The sequence below is a fragment of the Aotus nancymaae genome, unplaced genomic scaffold (genome assembly GCF_030222135.1).
Source record: "Aotus nancymaae isolate 86718 unplaced genomic scaffold, 86718_ANA_hifiasm-v0.15.2.pri h1tg000210l, whole genome shotgun sequence".
Lineage (NCBI taxonomy): Eukaryota > Metazoa > Chordata > Mammalia > Primates > Aotidae > Aotus > Aotus nancymaae.
This window is the reverse complement of record NW_026988625.1, coordinates 2317345-2338486: the sequence shown is the minus strand read 5'-3', so window position 1 is coordinate 2338486 and position 21142 is coordinate 2317345. Positions and strand designations below refer to the sequence as shown.

The following is a 21142-nucleotide window of genomic DNA, read 5'->3' as shown; positions in this document are numbered from 1 at the left end:
TGCCATTGACCCATCATCTCAGCAATAGCATGCCCCTCTTCCAGGTGCCCTAGGGGCCCTGCCTACTCTCTGTTCCGGCCTTGTTTGTCTCAGGCCCCATATCTCCAGCTGCATCTTGCAGGGGCCTCCTCACCATACCCTGCCCCTGGGCTCTTCTCTCTGGTGCAGCTGCTAGAACCATCTTCACAGCCTCTGTCATGGGGGTTGGGTGCTGACAGCCTCCTCCAGCTCTTTTTGGAAAGCAGATGATGTAGTGATCCTTAACAGCTGCCCCAGGCTTAAGCGCTTTCAGGGACTTGCCAGCCAGAACTCTTCTGCTGGCGTTTAGATTTGTGGAGGTAGTGTGGCCTGGGCAGGGCCTAAAGTAGGCGTGACTTTCTTTTCCTTCACACAGGAGGTGTTGGGCAATGTCCTGGTTGTTGTCCTGCCCGCTGGAGCTACATTCTAAGGAGGGGGCAGATTTTAAAACATGCAGATGGCCAGGCGTGGTAGTTCATGCCTGTAATCCCAGCACTTTGGGAGGCCAAGGCTGGGGGGATTACCTGAGGTCAGGAGTTCGAGACCAGCCTGGCCAATGTGGTGAAACCTTGTCTTTACTAAAAATACAAATATTAGCCAGGCATGGTGGCATACGCCTGTAGTCCCAGCTACTCAGGAGGCTTAGGCATGAGAATTACTCAAACCCAGGAGGCAGAGGTTGCAGTGAGCCGAGACTGTGCCACTGCACTTCAGCCTGGGTTACAAAGCGAGACTCCATCTCAAAAATAAAAATAAAAACATGCAGATGAGTAAGGCAAGTCTCATTTGACCAATACCAGAGAGATAATAACGGGATGCACAGAGGGGTGAGGGTGCTGCTGTGCCTCTGCAAAGACACCTTTTTTTTTTTTCTTTAATTATGGGATGCCACAAAGACACCTTTTATGCTGACACCTGTAGTGTGAGTAGGGCACAGCATTGGTCTGGAAGGGAGAGTACCCAGACAGGGCAAGAAGCCCAGGAAGGTGACCATTCTGGGCTGGCATCAGTGTAGGCAAGGGCCAGGGAGGGCCAAGTGTGCTGAGCAAGCAGGGGTGAGCTTTAGGGTCTATCTGTGAGGACTCAGTCAGGTCCTCCTCCTAGAGGTCCCCTGCGGGTTCCCTCCAACATCCTCTGTGGAATGTTTGAAGAATCAGAATGGACAGTTGGCCAAGAGGTGAGTCCTGGCTTGGCATTGGCTATGTGCAAGAAGTGGTACTTCACAGAATTCTGTTTGGAGGATTAGATACAGGGGTCCAAGAAGGTAAGTGCTCTGTCCCCACATTGACCAGCATGCTCACGTGGCTTGGTTGATTTCCTCAGGGTATAGCAGTTGACACAGGTCTGAGAGGGAGGGAGTCTCATCTGAGGCTTTGGTCTATAGTTCAGGGTGCAGTGCATGCTGGCAAATGACTGCCAACTCCGGCTCCCCTGGCTGCTGGTGCCACACTGGAGCCTGGCTTGCTCTCTGCCTAGCCTGCCCTTGGCAGTGGACCTTACCTCTGTACCCCAGGCCTTCTACACTCAGGTGGACCTGGATCTTAATAAACCCCAACCAGCATGTCTTCACTGCTAAAGCCGTCTTTGGGCCTGAGGGGCAATGGCTGATATGAACCCTATTGGGCCCACCATTGCTTTGGGAACTTTCCCCTCTCCCTCTTTTGGGAGCAGCAGAGCCCACTGCAAGAGCCCACACACACATCAGTGGAATAGACACTAGTAACCAATGTCCTTTCCTCCCCCACCTCTGGTGTCCCCCTGTTCAAGAGCGTCCTCAGGCAGCCATGCAGCCCCCTCTAGCTGTGGTCAGCTCTGACCAGGATCTGGTGTTTTCTAGTAGTGAGCTCGTACCCTTCCCCATCCTGTTACAGACTACCTTCTCCAGAAGCAGATGCCAAGATGGAATTTTGGGTACAAAATGTTTATTAGGAGTTGGCACCTGTGCAAGGGAAAGCAGGGAAAGAGCAGGTTTGGGTGGAGGAGAGTTGAGTGGCGATATGGGCCCCACCCACCCAGTCTCCACTTCCCCGATAAATGGCTTTATGTTGAATTTGAAGGAGCCAGTGCATGTAAAGTGCTTAGCTCAGCACTAGACACAGAAGCTGTTATTACAGCTTGCCTTTTCTCTTGATAAATTTTTAAGAAGTACTATTTATGTCAAAATTAAAGAAAAGTCAGAAGGAGGTAACCATAATTCCACCACCCTAAAATTTGCTATTGGGTCTAGTACAGGTTGAGTATTCTTTTTTTTTTTTGGGTGGGGGGGCTTTCCGGCAAAAACCCCTGCTAGACAAATTCTAAAAGAGCCATAACACTGATTGAGTATTCTTTATACAAAATGCTTGGGACCAGAAGGGTTTTGGATTTTGGCTTTTTTCCAGATCTGAGAATATTTGCATTATACTTACCTAGCTGAGCCATCCCTAATCCAAAAATCTGAAATCCAAAATGTTTCAATGAGGCTGTGCACGGTGGCTCACACCTGTAATCCCAGCACTTTGGGAGGCTGATGGACCTCCTGAGGTCAGGAGTTTGAGACCAGCTTGGCCAACATGGGAAAACCTTGTCTCTACTAAAAATACAAAAATTAGCCAGGCGTGGTGGCAGGCATCTGTAATCCCACTTACTCAGGAGGCTAAGGCAGGAGAATCACTTGAACTAGGGAGGCAGAGGTTGTAGTGAGCCAAGATCATGCCACCTTACTCCAGCCTGGGTGAAAGAGCAAAACTCCATCTCAAAAAAGCAAAACAAAACAAAAGAAACAAAATACTCCAATGACCTTTCCTTTAAGCACCAAAGTTTCAGATTTTGGAACAATTTGGATTTCAGATATTCGGACTTAGGATGCCCTGCCTGTATTTCTTCCCAACTCTAGTGCACATGCCCTGTTGATTGTGTGCTTTGGACACTCCAGGGATCATGCCCTTTCCACTTTGCATCTGGGAACCTGGACTGAGAGTCACACAGAGCTGAATGACAGAACCAGACATCAGCCCCAGACCAGTCTCAAACTGGTCCAGTTGCTGCACTGTCCTCCATGCCCTATCCACACTCAATAGTTTGCCATTTTGCTCTTTCCATAAATGACCCTCCCCTCAGGTCATTTTGATCATTCTGTGTTGCTCCAGGATAGGTGGCCCAGTTGACCCAGCCATCCCCAGTAGCAAGGATGGAAGCTGCCTTGGGCTGCACTGCTCATGTCAGTATCCCCAGACAACACCCACATAGCCATCAGCCTCAGTTTCTGCCAGCTTTTCTGTTCACTGCATTCACAGGCTGAGTTCTTTGGTTCTCAGAAATGGAATGCCTCGGGCTGCTAAGCTCATCCTAGACCCTGAATATGCTGCTGGGGTGGTTCCCACTGGCTCCTGTGTTTGCTTCACCCAGAAACATTTGCTGAGCACCGGTTACCACCACCAAATTGAAAGCATGCTGTTAACACCTAGCTCCCCGAAAGCTTGAGTTAAGACCTTCCTGCTGCTCTGGGGCATGCCATCCTGGGGGCCGCATGTGGCTCTGCCCAGACCTGGGGTGTCCACTCTGCTGGCAACAGCTTGTTCACAGATCTGGGGGACACAACTCCATGTTGTCATTGACGAATATGGAACTATTAACTGGGAAGTAGTTACCACTTTCCAAACACAGCTGTTTGGTAACAAACACTTCCCACTGTGTATATTTGACAGCAGCACATTTCTTCATAAAATCCCACCTGTGGGCTTGGCAGTGCCTTTTTCCTGTTGCCATCTCACAGCTTAGTGGTGGACTGGAGCGTCCGATGTCTGCCTTTTCAAAGGGGCCTACGAGCAGAGCCTGCCTGGAGATGTGTGGCTGACTCCTGAACCCTTAGGTCTTTCACAGGCACCTCCAGGTGAGGCTCTGCCCACCCAGGCCTTGCAGAGAAACTGCCTTCAGGGCACAGTGTGCCTCTTGCTTAGCTACTGACAGCAGGGCTTTTGAGGGAGGGGGCAAGAATGTGGGCTCTGAAGCTGGCCTTACCTGGGTTCAGAACCTGACTCTGCATGGGAACTCTTGGAGGCCCAGGACTCTTCTTTCCTTAATGAGAATGATTGTGATATGAAAGCAGAATTATTGTGGTAATGAGGTGAGGGATGCAGTGCTGGGGCGATGTACAACACACCCTGCACTGCCCTCAGCCAGCAGTTCTTCTCACCCCTCTAGTGAGGCCCATTTCTTCAGTGTCAGCATCTCCCATTGCTCCTTGTTCTTCTGTGAGGTCCCCTGAGGGCTCCCTGCCTGGGGCATAATGGCCAAGGGCTAGGTCTGTCCTGAGAGACCTTTGTTGCCTGCCTGAAGCTGCCCTCCCACTCAGGGTCGGCACTGTTGCACACAGGCTGCCCTTGGACCCCCCAAGGCAGGCCACCTGTCACCCTGCACACTGTGCACACCTTAGATAGGGACAGTCATTTATGCTGATAGCTATAAGGGCCCTAATTCTAGCTATTGTATTATTTACTCTCTTGATTACAATCTTCACCAGGATTTTGAGGCTTGAGTCCACACTCATAGAAACCTGGCTCTTTGAGAGCCCAGGTGGGCAGCCCAGGAGAGAGAGTACACGGCATCAGACACCTCTTGTCACGAACGTTCTGACCTTTACTGATGGGTGTCCAGGAAGAAGGCCAAGGCATAGGCACCCCTGCCCTGCTCTCTCAGTTGCCTCCTGCTCAGTTGGGAGCTGAGCCCTTCACCTCCCGCTGCTTCTACTGGAAGGGGTTCAGGGCAGAGGGGGTTATGAGATGGTCCCTGGAGCAAACAATCTTGAACAAAAGCAAATCTGGAGGACTCATACTTCCCAATTTCAAAACTTATTACAAATCTATAATACACTAATCAAAACAGTGGAATATTAGCCTTAAAAGGGGAGGAAATTCAGTCACATCAGACAACATGGGAAGCCTAGGCTAAGTGAAATCTCATCACAAAAGACAAATACTGGATGATTCCACTTAGATGAAGTATGAGGAATAGCAGCCTGGCTGTGCTAGCCCAGTCAGACCCCATTTCTTTGGCCCGGGACCTATATGGGATGATCCCAGGCCCTGGGTTTGGTTAGAGACAGACTCCTGCCAGGAGGGCCCCATGATGCTATGTGCTCAGCTGAAGGATCACCAGGGAATCTGCTGACTTCTGACTTTAGGGTCAGCTTCTGTTCTGATATGAGCCTGGGTAAAGGACAGGCCAGCTGGCTGTGAACCCCCACCCCTTGCCCACCTGTTGTAGGTACAGTATCCCCACCTGCCTGTGCTGCTGGCTCATGTAGGGGACTCACAGAAGCCAGGACTATCTTGCAGGTTAAATGAGAGGGGCTCTGAAGAGGCCCTGCACCATCAGACTGGAGTGGATATGAAGGCCTGCTGTTGAGACCCTGCTTTTTGCTCGCAGACGAGGAGTGTTCAGGGGGAGCTGGTGAGCTTTGAGTTCACACTGACTGAGCCAGAACCACACAGATAGTAGAACCAGGCATCAGGAGGGAATACTGACCACAAAGCAGGGTGTTCGCCTTCCTTTAACCTCTGCTCCCTTTTTGCGGACATAAAACTGGCCCCTTCCAGCTGGCTATGGTGGCTCACACCTGTAATCCAAGCAGTTTGGGAGGCTGAGGCAGGCAGATCACAAGGTCAAGAGATCGAGACCATCCTGGCCAACATGGTGAAACACCGTCTGTACTAAAAATACAAAAATTAGCTGGGCGTGGTGCCGTGTGCCTAGTAGTCCCAGCTGCTCAGGAGGCTGAGGCAGGAGAATTGCTTGAACCCGGGAGGTGGAGGTTGCAGTGAGCTGAGATTGCACCACTGCACTCCAGCCTGGGTGAGAGTGAGAGGTTTTTTTTTTTTTTTTTCCTCAAAAAAAGGTGGTCCTTTCCAGAAAATGGTGGTGTGCCCTTCATCCCCACACGGATGTCCTGGGCTGCTGCAGATCCTAAACATCCAGGTTCTTGTCAAGCTTTAGTTTATAGTTTGCAAAAGGAGAATTTGATATCTTTCTCAACTTAGGAATCTTGATTTTGCATTCAAAGTCTGTCTGCCTCATGGTTTGAAGATTCTGTTGGGCCCATAGGGGCCAGAGGCGGTGGGACAGGTTGCCCCCATAATGGCTGCTGCTTTCTTGGTCCTCTCTCCTACAAAGAAATGCAGATTCCAACAGTTTGAATAGATTTGAGCACTCTGCCAGCAGCTTTTATTATCAATAATATTGTTTAAGCTTGAAAAAGAAAACAAAACTACCCACAACTGTCCCACAAGCCATGACATGGCAGAAGTGTTTGTATTTCGTGTGCTCCCTCCAGTGTGTTTTCTGTACATCTCTGCAGGTTCACTCATTTAGCAACTGTCTACTAAATGGTTGTCATGCAGGAGGTTCCTGTTTGAGGTGCTGGGCATACAGCATTGTGTACTCACTGGAAGAACAGAGTGGACAGCTAGTGATGTGTAGGAAGAAAAATAAAGCCTGGCAAGGGGTTAGAGGTGGGAGTGTGACTATTTAGACTGGGAGGTTGGGAAGACTGTCTAAGCAAGGACCCGAATCAAGTGAGAGAGCTCTGATGGCCACGAGGATATTGGAGGAGGGGCTTCCAGATGGACACACACCCAATACACATGCCTAGAGACAGAAACAGTCTTGGTGTGACTGGAATCCACTGGAAGCTGGTGTGACTAGATGGGGAAGGAGGAGAGGGGAAGAAGATGTGGTCAGAGGCTTTCAGGGCCTGGTTTGGCAGGTGAGAGTTGAAGAGATACCATCCTGAGTTAGGTTACAGCTGTTGCAAGGACTGGGCACAGTGGCTTACGCCCTAGGTGAAGGGCTGAGTACAGCTGAGGTCCATAGCCACCTTCCTGGCAGCCCTGTGGAGCCCTGCTGGCCTTGCAGATAGGCTAGTGCTGCTCCAAGATCACCACCAGTTTTCACACCTGGAGTCACCACATAGGAGTTGTAGAGCCTGACCTCTCTGATCTCCACCATCTGTTCCTTATGGGTTCGTGAAGCAGAAGGTGGTTAAGTGGCAAGTGGATCATCATCACTGGTTGTGGCAGGGAAACAGCCCCTGGGGGCAGGGACCCTGGGTGACACAGGCAGAGCACATCCTGCAGGCCACCATACAATAGTGACAGATGGGATCAGTTGTGCCTTCCAGCTTTGCACATCTTGGGACAGCAGGTGATCCCAGGGGGTACTAGTTGTTTTCCCATCTCCAGCTGTCAACAGGCTTTGCCAAGTCCTCACTGCATGCAGGACCCATGGAAGGCTACAGTTAAGGATGCAAGCCAACTCACTCCAAGCTTTTGCTTCCTGTGTGAAGAGAAAGGGAGCTTGGGGAGTTCTAGGAGCTATGACAGTCAGTTTAATGTGTGCTGTAGTGAAACGATTGCTGGCAGAGTAGTGCGAGTTAGTGGGCAGAGGCTGGCATTGAGCTTCATCCTTGAGGGCATGGACTGTTGCTTAGCTGGCCCCCAGGAGCACAGTGCTAACACCCTGGCCTTGGGCAGGACCCAGGCAGCCCGACTCATGCCCCATGACTGTTGCCTTCCTCCCTCAACCTGACATACATTACACTTCTTTCCCATTTTATTAAAGGTCAGGCTGCACAGTTTCCTTTCACTCTTCCTGTGGGCATCTATTGCATTCTTTCTGTGAGCTCCAAATTAGACTTGTCCTGGAGGAGCCGTCAGTGAAGTCAGACTGTGTCCCTGCCCTCATAGAGCTGATAGAGAAGTGGGGCAGACAGCAGACCCATCTACGAGCCAGTGGAAAGGCTATTTAAGGTAGCCATGGGTCTATGGGAACAGTGTTCCAGGGGACCATCAGGAAAGGTGAGATGACCTGCAGGGACCAAGGTGGGAACAAGTGTGGCTGGAGGGCCATTCACAAAGAGGGATGGGGGGTATAGGGGAGATGAGCCAGCCGGTAGGCAGGTGGACTGAGGCATGGAGCTGGCTCTTGCCCCAAAGGCCTGCAAGCAGAGGAATTAGACGTCCCCTCTGCCTTCTGCGGCAAAACAGGAATGGTCCAGATAGTGGGCAAGGGAGGACATCAGGGTGCCTGTATGCTTCTGGGATTCTTTGCCCTGCTTCTCTTCAGTACGTTACAGCCTTTCATCTGCCCTCTGTCAGAGCAGGGTCTATATGCACAAGCCTCAGGGCCTATTCAGCCAAGGAAAATGTGCCATCATCTGGCAACTGGCTCCACTGGGCTCCTCCCATTCCCAGAGTTGCCTGTGAGCCAATGATGTGACAGGTTGCATGAGGCCTGAGAGAGCGCTGGCCATGATGGCTGGCTCAGTGTTCAGCATACAGCACATGCCCAGGCAGATTTGTAAAGTGACTTGCCCGCCTATAGTAGATAAGTGCGGGGGCAGGGGAAGAGCCCAGGCCTTCGAGTCCTTCCAGCCTGGACCAGAGTTAAGGGATGGCTCTGCCACTTCCTGGCTCTGGGACCTTGGGCAAGCTCTTGAATTTCTCTGAGCCTCTATTTCCTGATTGGTAAATGGGCAATTCTGTGAGGTAAGGGGATATGGCACTGTGCTCAGCCCATGTTGCCTTACCTGGCCACACCATGAAACTGCAGGGCAGGCTCTATGCCGCAGGTGCACTGGGCAAGTCAGATCCCCTTCCCCCTTGCAGAGGTTCAGCAAAGGCCCAACACAGTCTCTGAACCCTCTCCCACCCCACCAGCCTGGCACCCACGATTCCCCAGACAGGTCTCAGCCCTCCTTGTCAGCACCTATCTGGGGCTTGAGGCGTGAATCAGCTAAGGGCCCCCATAAGCCGTCTGGACACTTTGTGCCTTAGCATCGATCAGCTCTCTTTCTCTGGCGGGCCTGGGAGACAGCTGGAAAAACACACAGTCTACCCATGCACAGTGGCCAGGTCTGCGGGAAGCTAATTTATAAACCAGGTTGGGTTTGACAGGCTAGAGTTTTCTGCACACTTTGCCCCAGAAACCTCTCCCACTGCCTTCTCCCTTTCTGCTCCAATCTGGGGGACAGACTGGCTAGGTGCAGGTGGAGTGTTGAAAACAAACCAAAGAGGAATGTTCATTCCTGTCCCATAGCCACAGGTCCTGTAACAAGGCAGCTGGGCAGGGAAGCAGAATCTCTGTGACTCTATCCACCCTGGTCCCAGTGCTTTCTCTTGTGTCCCCAGCCAGACGGAACTCTTTGTGGAGACTTTACTTTCTTGGTATTCTTAGGAAAATGAGGGCTACTGGAGATGCTTCTTCAAGCCAGGCTCTCCCATCTCCTCCCCCTGGCCTCAAGTGCTGCTACTTAAAGAGGTCTGCTGGACACTTTTCCAAGTTCCTAAGGATCCCCAGAAGCAGCTTTGGGATCATGACTCTTGGGTAACTTTTCTCAGGCCAGGCCTGTGCCCTGCGTCATGGAGTCACAGCTGGAGGAATGGTTTGCCACAGCATTGAGACCAGGGCCATAGAGGAGAGGAAGGGTATGCACAGACTCAGTCCCCTAGGCGGCCTGCCTCTGTTCTGGGCCTCGCAGCCTATGGTCATAGCCCCCTGGCTCCCCACTGGCCTTATGGGCAGCCACATCTGCTCCCCCCACCTCCTTGGCTGGGCCCTGGCTGTCCCCGGTGTCTAGGCACTTGACTCAGTGAGTCCCTTATCCCCATAACAGCCTTGTGCAAACCACAGCCCAGGTATTACCTTCTCCCAGAGCTTCTCTGACCTTCTCAGACTGGGTGAAAGGTAGGTCTCCTTTGCAGCCTGCCTCCATGGTCAGGTATGTTTACCTGTGATATCAGAAGTGCAGGTGACAGGCCAGGTGCAATGTCTCATGCCTGTAATCCCAACACTTTGGGAGGCCAAGGCTGGTGGATTACTGGAGGTCAGGAGTTCGAGAACAGCTTGGGCAACATGGTGAAACCCCATCTCTACGAAAAATAAAAAAATTAGCCAGGCATGGTGGTGGGCACCTGTAGTCTTGTCTACTTAGGAGGCAGAGGCAAGAAAATTGCTTTAACCCAGGAGGTGGAGGTTTCAGTGAGCTGAGAGCATGCCACTGTACTCCAGCCTGGGTTATTGAGTAAGACTGTCCCCCCCGCCCCAAAAAAAGTGCAGTTTCCCATATCACATTATTGAGTCCACCTATGGCTGATTAGACCAGGATGGGCACCAGCCTGGTCTGAGCCTCTCAGATCTCCTTTGGGAAAGACTGAACCAGGTGTCACTGAACCAGTGGGTCATGGCTGAGTACTAATGCAGGTTGTAAGCCCTTCTCCTGGGCTTCCCGAGACCCAAGTCTTCCTCTTGGAGCCCTGCTTTACTCACTTGAGCTAATCTTTGATTTTATTCTTTTTCATGAAGCATTCCATTCTGAACCCACCCCACCCCATTCTCCCCACCCTGTACTCAGTTTCTCTGCTGACCCTCTCTCCTTGAACCTGCTGCGGAGCAGGGGCTTGTGGCCTGGGGTAAGGTAGGGTGGGGTGCAGAGGTGGGAAGCATTATGTGAGAACTTGGAACCAGCCTCAGGAGGCTTCTGAATGAGTGGCCCAGGAAGCAGGCTCTTCAAAGTGTGGCTGCTAGGCATCGCTGGTACCTTTTTTTTTTTTTTTGAGACAGAGTCTCTCTCTTGTCACCCAGGCTGGAGTGCAGTGGCACAATCTCGGCTCACTGCAACCTCCACCTCCCAGGTTCAAGTAATTCTGCCTCAGCCTCCTGAGTAGCTGGGATTACAGGCGTGCATCACCACACCAGACTAATTTTTGTATTTTTAGTAGAGATGGGATTTCGCCATGTTGGCCAGGCTGGTCTCGATCTCCTGCTCATGATCCACCCACCTTAGCCTCCCAGTGTTGGGGTTACAGGCATGAGCTGCTGGGGACATTTGAAAGTAAACTACAAGTTGTTCCTCCTAGGGTGCTGAAGCTCAGAAGTTGAAGATCAGGACTGGGTATTTTACTGTTTTCTGTGAGTATGAGCAAAGTGGCCTCTGCTCTCAATTGGGAGCCTGCTTCAGGGGTCTGAGGACCCTCCTGCTGCCCAGGTTGCTCCTTCCTCTGCCTGTCTCTCAGAGAGGAGCAGGCAGGGGGTCCCTCAGCAGACAAGAAGTGAATGGAACCTCCTATACAAAGCCACAAGGCCCTGCCCAGTGCTGGGGAGCAGCCCTCAGTCCCCACAGCAGCCTGGTGGGGGCAGAAGGGTAGCCCTCTGTGCACAGATAGGAGCAAAGGCTTAGAGGCAAGCTAGCATGGGTCCCACAAGTCAGTGAGTCAGGGAGCTGGATTTGCCCTTTTGCCTCATGATGATTAAGGGAATGGTTTGGTATGCTCAGCGTGGCCAGCAGTGGGCAGAATGGGAGCAGGTGGGCCAAGCTTGTATGCCAAGAAGTGAGAGGGCTTTTGATGAAGGCCTGCGCCCAGTGCTGGGAAAGGTGAGCAAGGGACCTGAGCGGGAGGGGACAGATTGGCCAGGATGATGAGTGCTGTGGAAAGGGTAGAGGATCTGGCATTGTGCAGTCGCAGGTGCCAAGCCCAGCTCTGCCCATTGCCAGCCCTTTCCCTGTAGGACAGCATGGTCCTGAGGTGGAACAAGATGGCCACTGCAAGGTGCTTGGCTGCTGTGGTGAAGACCAGAGAGGGGAGAGTGGCTGGCCAAGCAGCTGATGAGAAGACCTGCTCTATGGGCTAGTGAGAAGGCCCTAGAGAAGGCTGAGGCAGCCAGGCCCACGTCCACCCTCTTACCCTACACCATCTCCCCTGGGCCTGGATTCCACCAAGAGGCTCATTGCCCAGAGATCAGCAACCTGAGCACTGTGACCAGAGCCCAGCCCTCCAAGCCTAAGGCAGCTATACCACTGGTCACAAATAAGAGATGCTACTGATTCCTGACAAGTCAGGGTTGCAATATTTAGGCTAGTGAGGGGCCCCTGACAGAAGGCAGGTACTAGTTCCATGTGGCAGGTTTGTAGGGTTGGTCAGGCCAGGGGTCCCTGTCAGTCCCCACCTTGGGCAGTCAAAGACCGCACTCCTAATTCAGTGGTGCTGGGCAAGACATCAGTTCTGAAAATGCATCCCACAGCCTCATGATCAAAACCCACAGCCAGAGCCACCTGGAGCTGTGGAATTGATGTCTGCAGGAGCTGCTGCTCATCGTGGTTTGCCATGCAGCCAGGAAGGAGGGGACCGCCTGCCTTCCCTGTGGGCGCCCTGAGCAGCCCACACACTCACTTCCAACCTACTTCTTGTTTCCCCAGAACCTCCAGTGGGCCCGCGACGTGTTGCTAGGCAGCAGTATCCCGTGGCAACAACTGCAGCACATGCCGGCACAGGGGCTCTTCTGCGAGAGGAACAAGACCAATTTCTTCAACGTGAGTACTTTGCCTTGTTGATTTCCAAGGCTGCTTGTTGCCACCTTTTTTCACTGAAGGTGCATGAATTGACCTCCTTGATGGGTGTTCCCAGGGCCTCAGGTTTGTGGCATCCTCAGAGGGCAGGCAGGGTGGTGCAATCGAGAGTGTGCCAGACTCTGGTGTGGGGCTGTGATTGCTGAGCGACTTCTGGCAAGTCACTGTCTCCTCCTGTGGGGAGAGGCATGGATGAGCTTAGTATGTTCTCCAAAGCCCCAGGTATTCTGGGGTCACATAGGCAGTGATGAGAGGGGTGCAGACCTAGGTTCCTGCTCCTGCTGGAGCAGCTCCTCCTTTGGTCTCAAGCACATAAGAAATTCTGACTACTTAAAAAACAAGTATTGCTGGGTGCTGTGGCTCATGCCTGTAATCCCAGCACTTTCGGAGGTCAAGGCAAGTGCATCACCTGAGATCAGGAGTTCGAGACCAGTCTGGCCAACATGGTGAAACCCCATCCCTACTAAAATATAAAAACTAGCTGGGCATGGTGACGGGTGCCTGTAATCCCAGCTACTCGGGAGGATGAGGCAGGAGAATTGCTTGAACCCGGGAGGCAGAGGTTGCAGTGAGCTGAGATCGTAACGTTGTACTCCAGCCTGGGTGACAGAGTGAGACTCCATCTCAAAATAAGAAAAAAGAAGTGACCAGTATTGGGCTTGCAGTGCACTTCAGCCCTGATAGTCCATGTGAGGTGGAGACTTACTCCTTGAGCAGGGCAGGGCCAATCACCTAGGCCTGCCTGCCCATCATCCCTAAGGCTACATCTGTTCCTCTTGATACCCCACCTGGACCTACCCTCCCTCATTTCCTCTGCCCTGCATGAAGACAGCTGGCCCCTCCCTTTCCTCTACCTCCAAGTCCTTACCTATCCTTCACCACCCCTTCCAGCATGGCCAGCTCCCAGCTGGGTGACTTTGGCAGGTCTTACATCCCCTCTGAGCTTTGGTTTCTTCTGTATTTTTCTTGATCCCCTCTTACTCATGGAGAAACTGAAGAGCAGTTGGCCTGAACAGGAGCTGAGGAGGGCAGGTTTCAGGTCTGGAGGGGTGTAACAGGCCAATTCTCAGGGTACGTGGGCAGGCAGGTCCCTACTGAGAGCCAGACAGCTGGTGGGCGTGTCTGGGTCCAAGGCTCCTCCTCTCCCAGGGTGTGGTCTTCTGGGGTCAGAGTAGGAGTTCCAGATCCTGAAAGCTCTGCATCTGCCCACACTCTCTGTTTTGATATTTTATAGACAGGTAGTAGTTGTCATTAGTAATCAATCTACATGATACCAAGGGATTTGCCACAAAAGAGAGGTACCCTGTCACCTGCATGCCCTGGCCACAGCCACTTCCCCACAGCAAAAACTGTTTCTTGTTCCATGTGTGTCCTTCTAGAGGGCATCTGCCCATTTACAAGCTAGTGCACATAGATGTGCACAAAAGGCAGAAGTGCATACACTTCCACCTCTTGTGTTTTTTTACTTAACAATATCTCTAACAGTATCTCTTGGAAATACTGTTAGAACTCACTGGTTCTTTTTGATAGCTGCATGGTACTCCCAACATAAGGATGCCCCACCAATTGGTTTACCTACCAATCCCTTATTTTATTTATTTATTTTTTGACACAGAGTCTCACACTCTGGCCCAGGCTTGAGGACAGTGGTGCAATCTCGGGTCACTGCAACCTCTGCCTCCTGGGTTCAAGCAATTGTCCTGCCTCAGCCTTGCGAGTAGCTGGGACTACAGGCCCATGCCACCACACCCGGCTAATTTTTGTTTTTTTTTGTTTGTTTGTTTTTTCGTTTTAGTAGAGACAGGGTTTCACCATATTGGCCAGGCTGGTCTTGAACTCCTGGCCTCGAGTGATCCGCCTGCCTCAGCCTCCCAAAGTGCTGGGATTACAGGCCTGAGCCACTGTACTTGACTGACCATCCCTTATTGATAGACACTTAGATTAGTTCCAGTCTTTTTTACTATAAACAGTATCTCTCACACACACACACACACACACACACACACACACACAGAGAGAGAGAGAGAGAACGGCTCGGTGCTTCACCTATGAAGCACTGCCTTGACTGTGACATTATGTTAATTTTAACTTCTATGCAGAAGTTCATATCCTTCATGTTCATTTTCTAGTGGATTATTGGTCCTTTTCCTATTGATTAATAATAATTCTTTATAAAAATTGAAAAAATGAGCCCTTTGTCAGTGTTTTGAAATCTATTTTTCTGAAGTTGATAGACTAAAGTTAGAGCTAGACAAATTGCTTAATTTCCCTGTACTGGGTCCCTCTCCTTGAAAGTGGGCTTCTATTACCTTCCTTGAAGCATAACTGTAGGAATCAAGTTAGATAATGGGGTAATATCCCTAACACAGGATCTGGCACATGCTGGATACTTAAGAATATAGTTTCCCTCCCTCCCTCTTTTCCACTCTCCTCTTTTGGTGCTTTGCCCTTAAAGACTATGCAGTGATATTGGAAGGAGAGACCCAACTTCCATGTCTTCCTCATAGGGGAAGCACTCAGCCTTTCTAATGATAAAGCTAGGAAAGCTGGCCCCTCAGATGCCTATCCCCCAGAGTGCATCCAAGCTGGCAGCCACATGCTCCAGGCCCCTTTCCTATTGGGCTCACTCCCTGCATCTCCTCCTTAGTTTCTGGGACCTTCCAAGATGAGTCTTGCAGAAAAGCAGTCTGAAGCTGTGTGCCTGTGGGAGGGAAGGCTGGTACAGCCCCATGTAGGCCTGGTACATGGGCAATGCCAGTCCTGCAGCTGGAAGTCCCTGAATATCAGGGCCACCCCAGCCTGGACTGGGAGTTTTGGGTGGTTTTGCCTCTTCCAGAACAGTCGTTCATTCCTCCATGCTTCCCAGCGACCTGCTGCTTTTACCACCCTTTTGGGCCTCTGTCCTCTGCTTTCTTACCTCTTCTCTTTAGAGATAGATGTGGGCTCCTTGTGCTCCTTGAGCTCTATGCCTGGTGTCCAGCATCAAGAAATGCTGGGCAATTCCTGAATGCTCTCAGCACGAGTCTGTCTGGCATATTCCCAAGTCTGGGGAAACTGCGTACTAACGTGTTTATGAAGGAGCATTTAGGGCAGCCCTCAGCTGACTGCTGGAATGGGGCCGTGTCTCTGGAAGATGGCCTGTAGGTTGGGATGAGTAGACTGGCTCACCTCCCTTCTAGCCTGCACTGGGGTTTACTGCTTATTCCAGGGGGAGACAAAGGTGGCAGTTGGGGGCTGGTCCTTGAGAGGAGGTGAAGAGAGGTTGAGGCTAGGGACATCAACACCCTGATGCTAGGGACATCAACACCCTGATCTTCATCCTTCTCAAGCCCACTGTCCTGGGCCATCCACATTACCCAGCCTTTGTGCTGCTCATCTCCTCATCCTTAGAGCTTGGATGGGGGGCTCTTCTGTTATTTTTTAATGACAGTTTTTGAAAATTGTGAGAGTGTTATAGTTTAAGAAAAATTCAAACCCCTTTTCCTCTGTTCTCACACCAACACAACAGTCAACACAGACAGAAGACTTCTGTGACCAGTGGGGGGGATTTTTTTCCACCAACAAATAAGCCGTCAATTCTGTAGTAGACGCCAGCTGGGTATCCTCTAATTGAATTAAATTCCAACACTAGCTTTTTTTTTAAGAGACAGCATCATGCTCTGTCACCTAGGCCCTTAGGGGCCCTTACCTCAGCCTCTCAAATAGCTGGGACTACAGACATGAACCACCATGCCCAGCTAATTTTTTTTTAGTTTTTGCAGATGTGGAGTCTTGCTGTATTGCCCAGGCTTAATTTCAGCACCTGGAGATGGTGTCAGATCCCACAGGTTGAGGATCAGTCCTCAAAACATCCCCTGCTTCAGACACCAGTCACAAGTCTGGGCCCCCAAAATGTCTGACTGACCAGCTTCAAGTTGAGGTTCCTCCAACCCCTTCTTTTGGTTTGGTTAATTTGCCGAAGTGGCTCACAGAACGCAGGGAAATAATTTCCCAGTTTATTGTAAAGGATATTACAGGAGGATAGGGGAAGGCCATGGGGCTTCCGTGCCCTCTCCAGGCATGCCACCTACCAGGAACTTCCATGTGTTTAGTTATCTGGAAGCTCAGGAACCCTTCCTCTTTGGCCTTTTACAGAGACTTCATAGGCATGATTGACGCATGTACAACTATGTCAAAATGTTATTGGACAAAAAGATTATGATCTAAACTCATCAAGGCCTATCTGTTCAGATTCTTCTTTCCCTCTCTGCAGCATTCCTTCCTCCAGGATGTGGGGCAGGACTCTCTCTGGAATGAAGGTCTTATGACCCACAATCAAATTAGATTCCTGTCTTAGGCAAGTGGAAAGGAGGGCAGGAGAAGGTCAGAAAAAGAGAGATTCTGTTTACAGTAACAAGGGCTATGGGAGTTAGGAGCCAGGAACCATGGATGAACAAACATATCTATATATATATATATATATCTGTCATGTATATCATAATATCACAGTTATATAGGACCACATTTTCACTGTCTACGTTCAGAGACACAGAGTCCACATACCTTCGTTTGCCCACCCCCAGGTACTGTGCCCTTCTCAGAGGTGCTTCTGTGATCAGCCAGGCTGTTCTCTTTTTCTAGGTCTGTGTATACAAAAACAAATTTGTCATGCAGCTTTTAAAAATGTACATGTGTGGCTGGGCGCAGTGGCTTACACCTGTAATCCCAGCACTTTGGGAGGCAGAGGCGGGTGCGTCACCTGAGGTCAGGAGTTCGAGACCAGCCTGGCAAAACCTTGTCTCTACAAAAATACAAAATTAGGCAGGCATCGTGGCACACGCCTGTAGTCCCAGCTAGTCAGGAGGCTGAGGCAGGAGAATCGCTTCAACCCGGGAGGCAGAGGTAATGAGCCGAAATCGAGCTACTGCACTCCACCCTGGGTGACAGAGCAAGACTCCATCTCAAAAAAAAAAAAAATGTGTGTATGTATGTGTATATATGCATGTGTGCTTTTTAGCAACTTTGCTTTTTCCGTGACACCAAGTCTTGGAGAAGTTTCCATGTGAGAAGGTCAGGTCATCTTGCTCTCTGCAACTGCTGCCCAATCTCCCTGGGTGGACATGTGTGTGGGCCCAGTGTTTGCTCTCACAGCCTCCTGGTTTGTGCATTTTTGTGCTGTTGCTGTGTTCCTCTTTAAGTCCCCTGGTCTGGTCTAGCTTAGCCCAGAGGAGGTAATCACATGAATATTTATGGATTAATTCCATTCATCCCTTTCCCCTCAGCAGTTGGTTTCCAAGCTCATTCTCCTGGATCAGCCAGTGCTAGATGTTGTAGGAGACAAGGAGAGCCTTGGCCCTGGCCACAGGATGCTCAAGGCTGACAGCAGAGCACTGCCTGCATGTCTTCATGTGGGGCCTTCCTAAGATGCTACAGGGCATGTGAGAGGGACAAGGAGCTGGGCTCTTCCATGCAGGGTGCAGTGCTGCTCAGCCAGGAAGCGGACAGGAGAGGAAGGCTAGGATTTGAGGCACCCTTGGGGGAACTCCTTAGGCCGGGCTGCTGACAGAACCTTCCTGGGGAGTGTAAGGGGCTAGAGAAAGGGATGGGTGCAAATAATTGAGTGAATGGGACCTTGGGTTCCTACATCAGCTTTGCTGACAGGAACTCCTTACACATGGGGCCTGCCCCACCACTGGCTAGCCTCCATAGCAACACAGATGGATGTGTAGCAGGGCTCAGCCCTGTGGTTGAACATAAGGAGGAGTGAGGAAGGAACGAACTCGGCATGTCTCGGGTCTCACTGTTCCATACACTGCCCTTCCCTGGGCAGAGGAGACCAGGTAAGCAAGCACCAAGCTAGCTGGTAGGTGCTGCTGGGGTGGCTATCCACACCATAGAGGCTGAGGGTTTGTGTCTGGGTGCCCAGAAGCTTCTGGGACTTCCCGTGCAGGCACGCAAACCTCTGGGCAGGCAGGCCTGCGTGGGCCAGAGCCAGGCTGCTTTGTCCAGGGTTAACTTCTCTCCCTATCTTGTAGTTGATTCAGAAACGTTCCCATAGTAACCAAGCCAGAGATGGTTCTCCTTCCTTCCCCAAAATGTTTGCTTATTTTAGCAGGCAGAGTTTTTTCTTGTTTCAACCCAGTTTCCAGCCTCTGAAAGAAGCAAAGGAAGCTCAGGGCCAGGCTCGCACTGCCTCCTGCTTCTGAGGGTGTGTGGAGCAGGCAGCAGTGGTGGCCTGAGTGTGACAGTGGAAGGGAGGTGCTGGCCTACTGTGGCCACCCTGAGTGTGATGTTTCCCCTGCAGCTACTCCTGCTGCTGCTCAGGTGGACAGCCCCCAGGCCCCAGGATCACTGAGAAGACCATGGAGTTTGGGCACAGGCAGGCACAGCTTCCAGCCACTCCACCCCTTACTCAGCGTCTCACAAGGCATGGCTACCCGTAGGCAGAGTGGTCCTGACGGGTGGATGAGAGCCATCATCACACTCTTGGCGTGCCACACAACTCATCTTTAGGACCAGAGATGGGCCTACCTGGAGGCCTTGAGATCTTGGAGGCCAGTGCTAGGATGCAACTGAAGCAGGAAGCAGGAGGAGCTCCAGCTGACACCTGGCTGGGGCCTCCATAAGCTCAAGGCCCTGCCCTGACTTGAATGGAGCAGGCTGAGATTCAGACGGTGGGCTTAGCTGTCACACACACCACACAGGCCTCTTTCTGTGAGGCCTGGCCCAGTCGTCGGTGCCTGTGGATGCTGGTCAAGCTCCCTCTTCTTGGTCACTGCTGCATAGCACTCCACTGTCTGGCTGTCCTGGTGGTCTGCCTCCCCTCTTCTCAGCGGATAGATGGCTTTTGGTTTTCCACTATTACAAAAAGAGTGCTGCTTTCTCTGATCTCCTTTCTCACCTGTGCCAGGGACTCCAGGACAAATGCTTGGAAGTTGGAGACCAGGACACAGGCCCTTACTGCCAAGCACTTCCACACCTTGCCAGGTGTTTCTGCAGAGCCAGGTCAGATGCCCTCCTACCAGCTGTTGCCCCACCCCCTCCCAGCACTCAGAACCACAGATGACTTTCATTTTGGCCAATCTGTGGGGTATAACAAGAAACCCTGGATGGTTTCAGTGTGTGTCTCCCAGGTGACTGGGGAGGCTGAGCCCTGCCCCGCTGCCCATGGCCAGTCCCTTTTGTCTGCCCAGGGTCTGCTGTGCTCTCTCCTACTTGGTGACCACCACTGGTGGTTCTGTTTGTCCTGACTTTGTTGCTTAAACTGATGGGAGGTACAGTCATCATGACCTGTCTTTGTTTCTTGAAAGCATTTATGCTCTGTGCTGTCCCAGCTCTGGAGCCTGAGTGCTCACTGAAGGCCTTGATGTGGTCTAGTAGGAAGGAAGGGTCCCCGCTGGTTGGGCATCAGGAGTTGAGTGATGGTTCCCACCCAATTTCTGGTACTCCACACCTGCCAGACTTGGGGAAAAGGAGAGAAAGTCTCCAAAGCCCCTGGTACTATCCTTCTCATCAAGAATCAGTCATGCCCATTCTACTTTAACTTGCCACCAGTTGGTTGTGTAACCTTGGAGGAACCCCCTCCCTGCACCCTGTGAGCAGAGGCAAGGTGTATGTTAGGGGTGGGTACAGTGGACCCACCTTCCAGGCCAGGTCTCAGCCAGTGCTTCTCTCCTCAGAGAGAGCCGGTAGTCCAGAAGGAGGCTGTTGGAGCCCAGCAGACCTGGGCACCCCAAGACAGGGACCTCATCTAGGACAGCATTGCCACTGCCCTCCCAAAACCTCCCCTAGCTCAGCAGGAAGGGAGTGCCTAGTGACTGAATTCCTTTCATCCTCAAGAATTCCCTAGGACAAATAACAGAATCAGTAGCCCCAGAGCAAGGGAAACAGATCTATCCTGGCTCAGTTACCCAGGAACCTAGCTGTGGCCAGGCCCCAAGGTCTCTGCCTGAGACATCTGCCTCCTGTTGCAGGGCCAGATCTGGCATCACCTCCCTCACCAGCCCCAGACTGACTTGCCCTTTCTCTTCCTCCATCCCTCTGGCTTGTAAGAGATACCATGCATGGTGGGCCTGTGGTCAGCCCCTGCCCGTAGACGCCAGCCCAAGAGCCTATTGCAGGCAGGCATCAGTGAAGACCAAGGCACAACCTAGGGAAGAAGTGTTGGTCTCCATGCAATTCCTTGTATCCCACATCACCTCAGGATGCCAGCAGATCTGAGTTGCCTCCCAGTGGGTAAACAAGCCCCACGATTGTCCATATAGGGTGTTCCTGCCTACCCTCTCTGATCAGCTCCAGGGAGCATGGGGATAGTAAGAGCTGGTTTGTAATAGCCTCACTCCTTCCCCCACGTCAGTCCCATATTACCTTCTCCCCACTCAGGACCAGTTGTGACCAGTTTTCATGCCGCCACTGCTTGTCCCTTTGCTCACACTTCAAGGAGCATAATACCTGCTGTGTGCCAGGCCCTGGGCTAGCTGTGTTGTCAACAAGGGCACAGGTCCACAGGCCAGCCTGCAAGGCTGGATTAATAGTCACCTTTCAAAGAAGTGCCAGAAAGTAAAGTGACTTGGCCATGGTCCCATCACCAGTCTGCTGGAGGAGGGATGCATCCTTCACTACGTGTAATGTAGAAGCCCATGCATTGTGGCTGGCAGCCTCAAGTCCGGAGGGAGTGAGGAAAGTCAGGGGCCCCCTGGTTCCTGCACCGGGATTGGCCCACCTGTCCCAGGCAGGAGTGTTATCTGAATGGCCCATTGGCTGGAT

At 51.7% G+C, this 21142-nt stretch overlaps 1 protein-coding gene and 1 pseudogene across 8 annotated transcripts in view; one reads left to right on the top strand and one right to left on the bottom strand.

Annotated features, from left to right (window-relative positions):
- CABIN1 (calcineurin binding protein 1) overlaps positions 1–21142 on the top strand; it is a 161959-nt gene that overhangs the window by 103892 nt on the left and 36925 nt on the right. For all 8 annotated transcript variants that reach the window (XM_012454131.2, XM_012454135.2, XM_012454126.2 and 5 more), the window contains one exon: positions 12248–12361. In XM_012454131.2, coding sequence (XP_012309554.2) covers positions 12248–12361 — 114 coding nt within the window. The remainder of the gene's footprint in view (positions 1–12247; positions 12362–21142) is intronic.
- LOC135273046 (U7 small nuclear RNA) lies at positions 2280–2335 on the bottom strand (annotated as a pseudogene).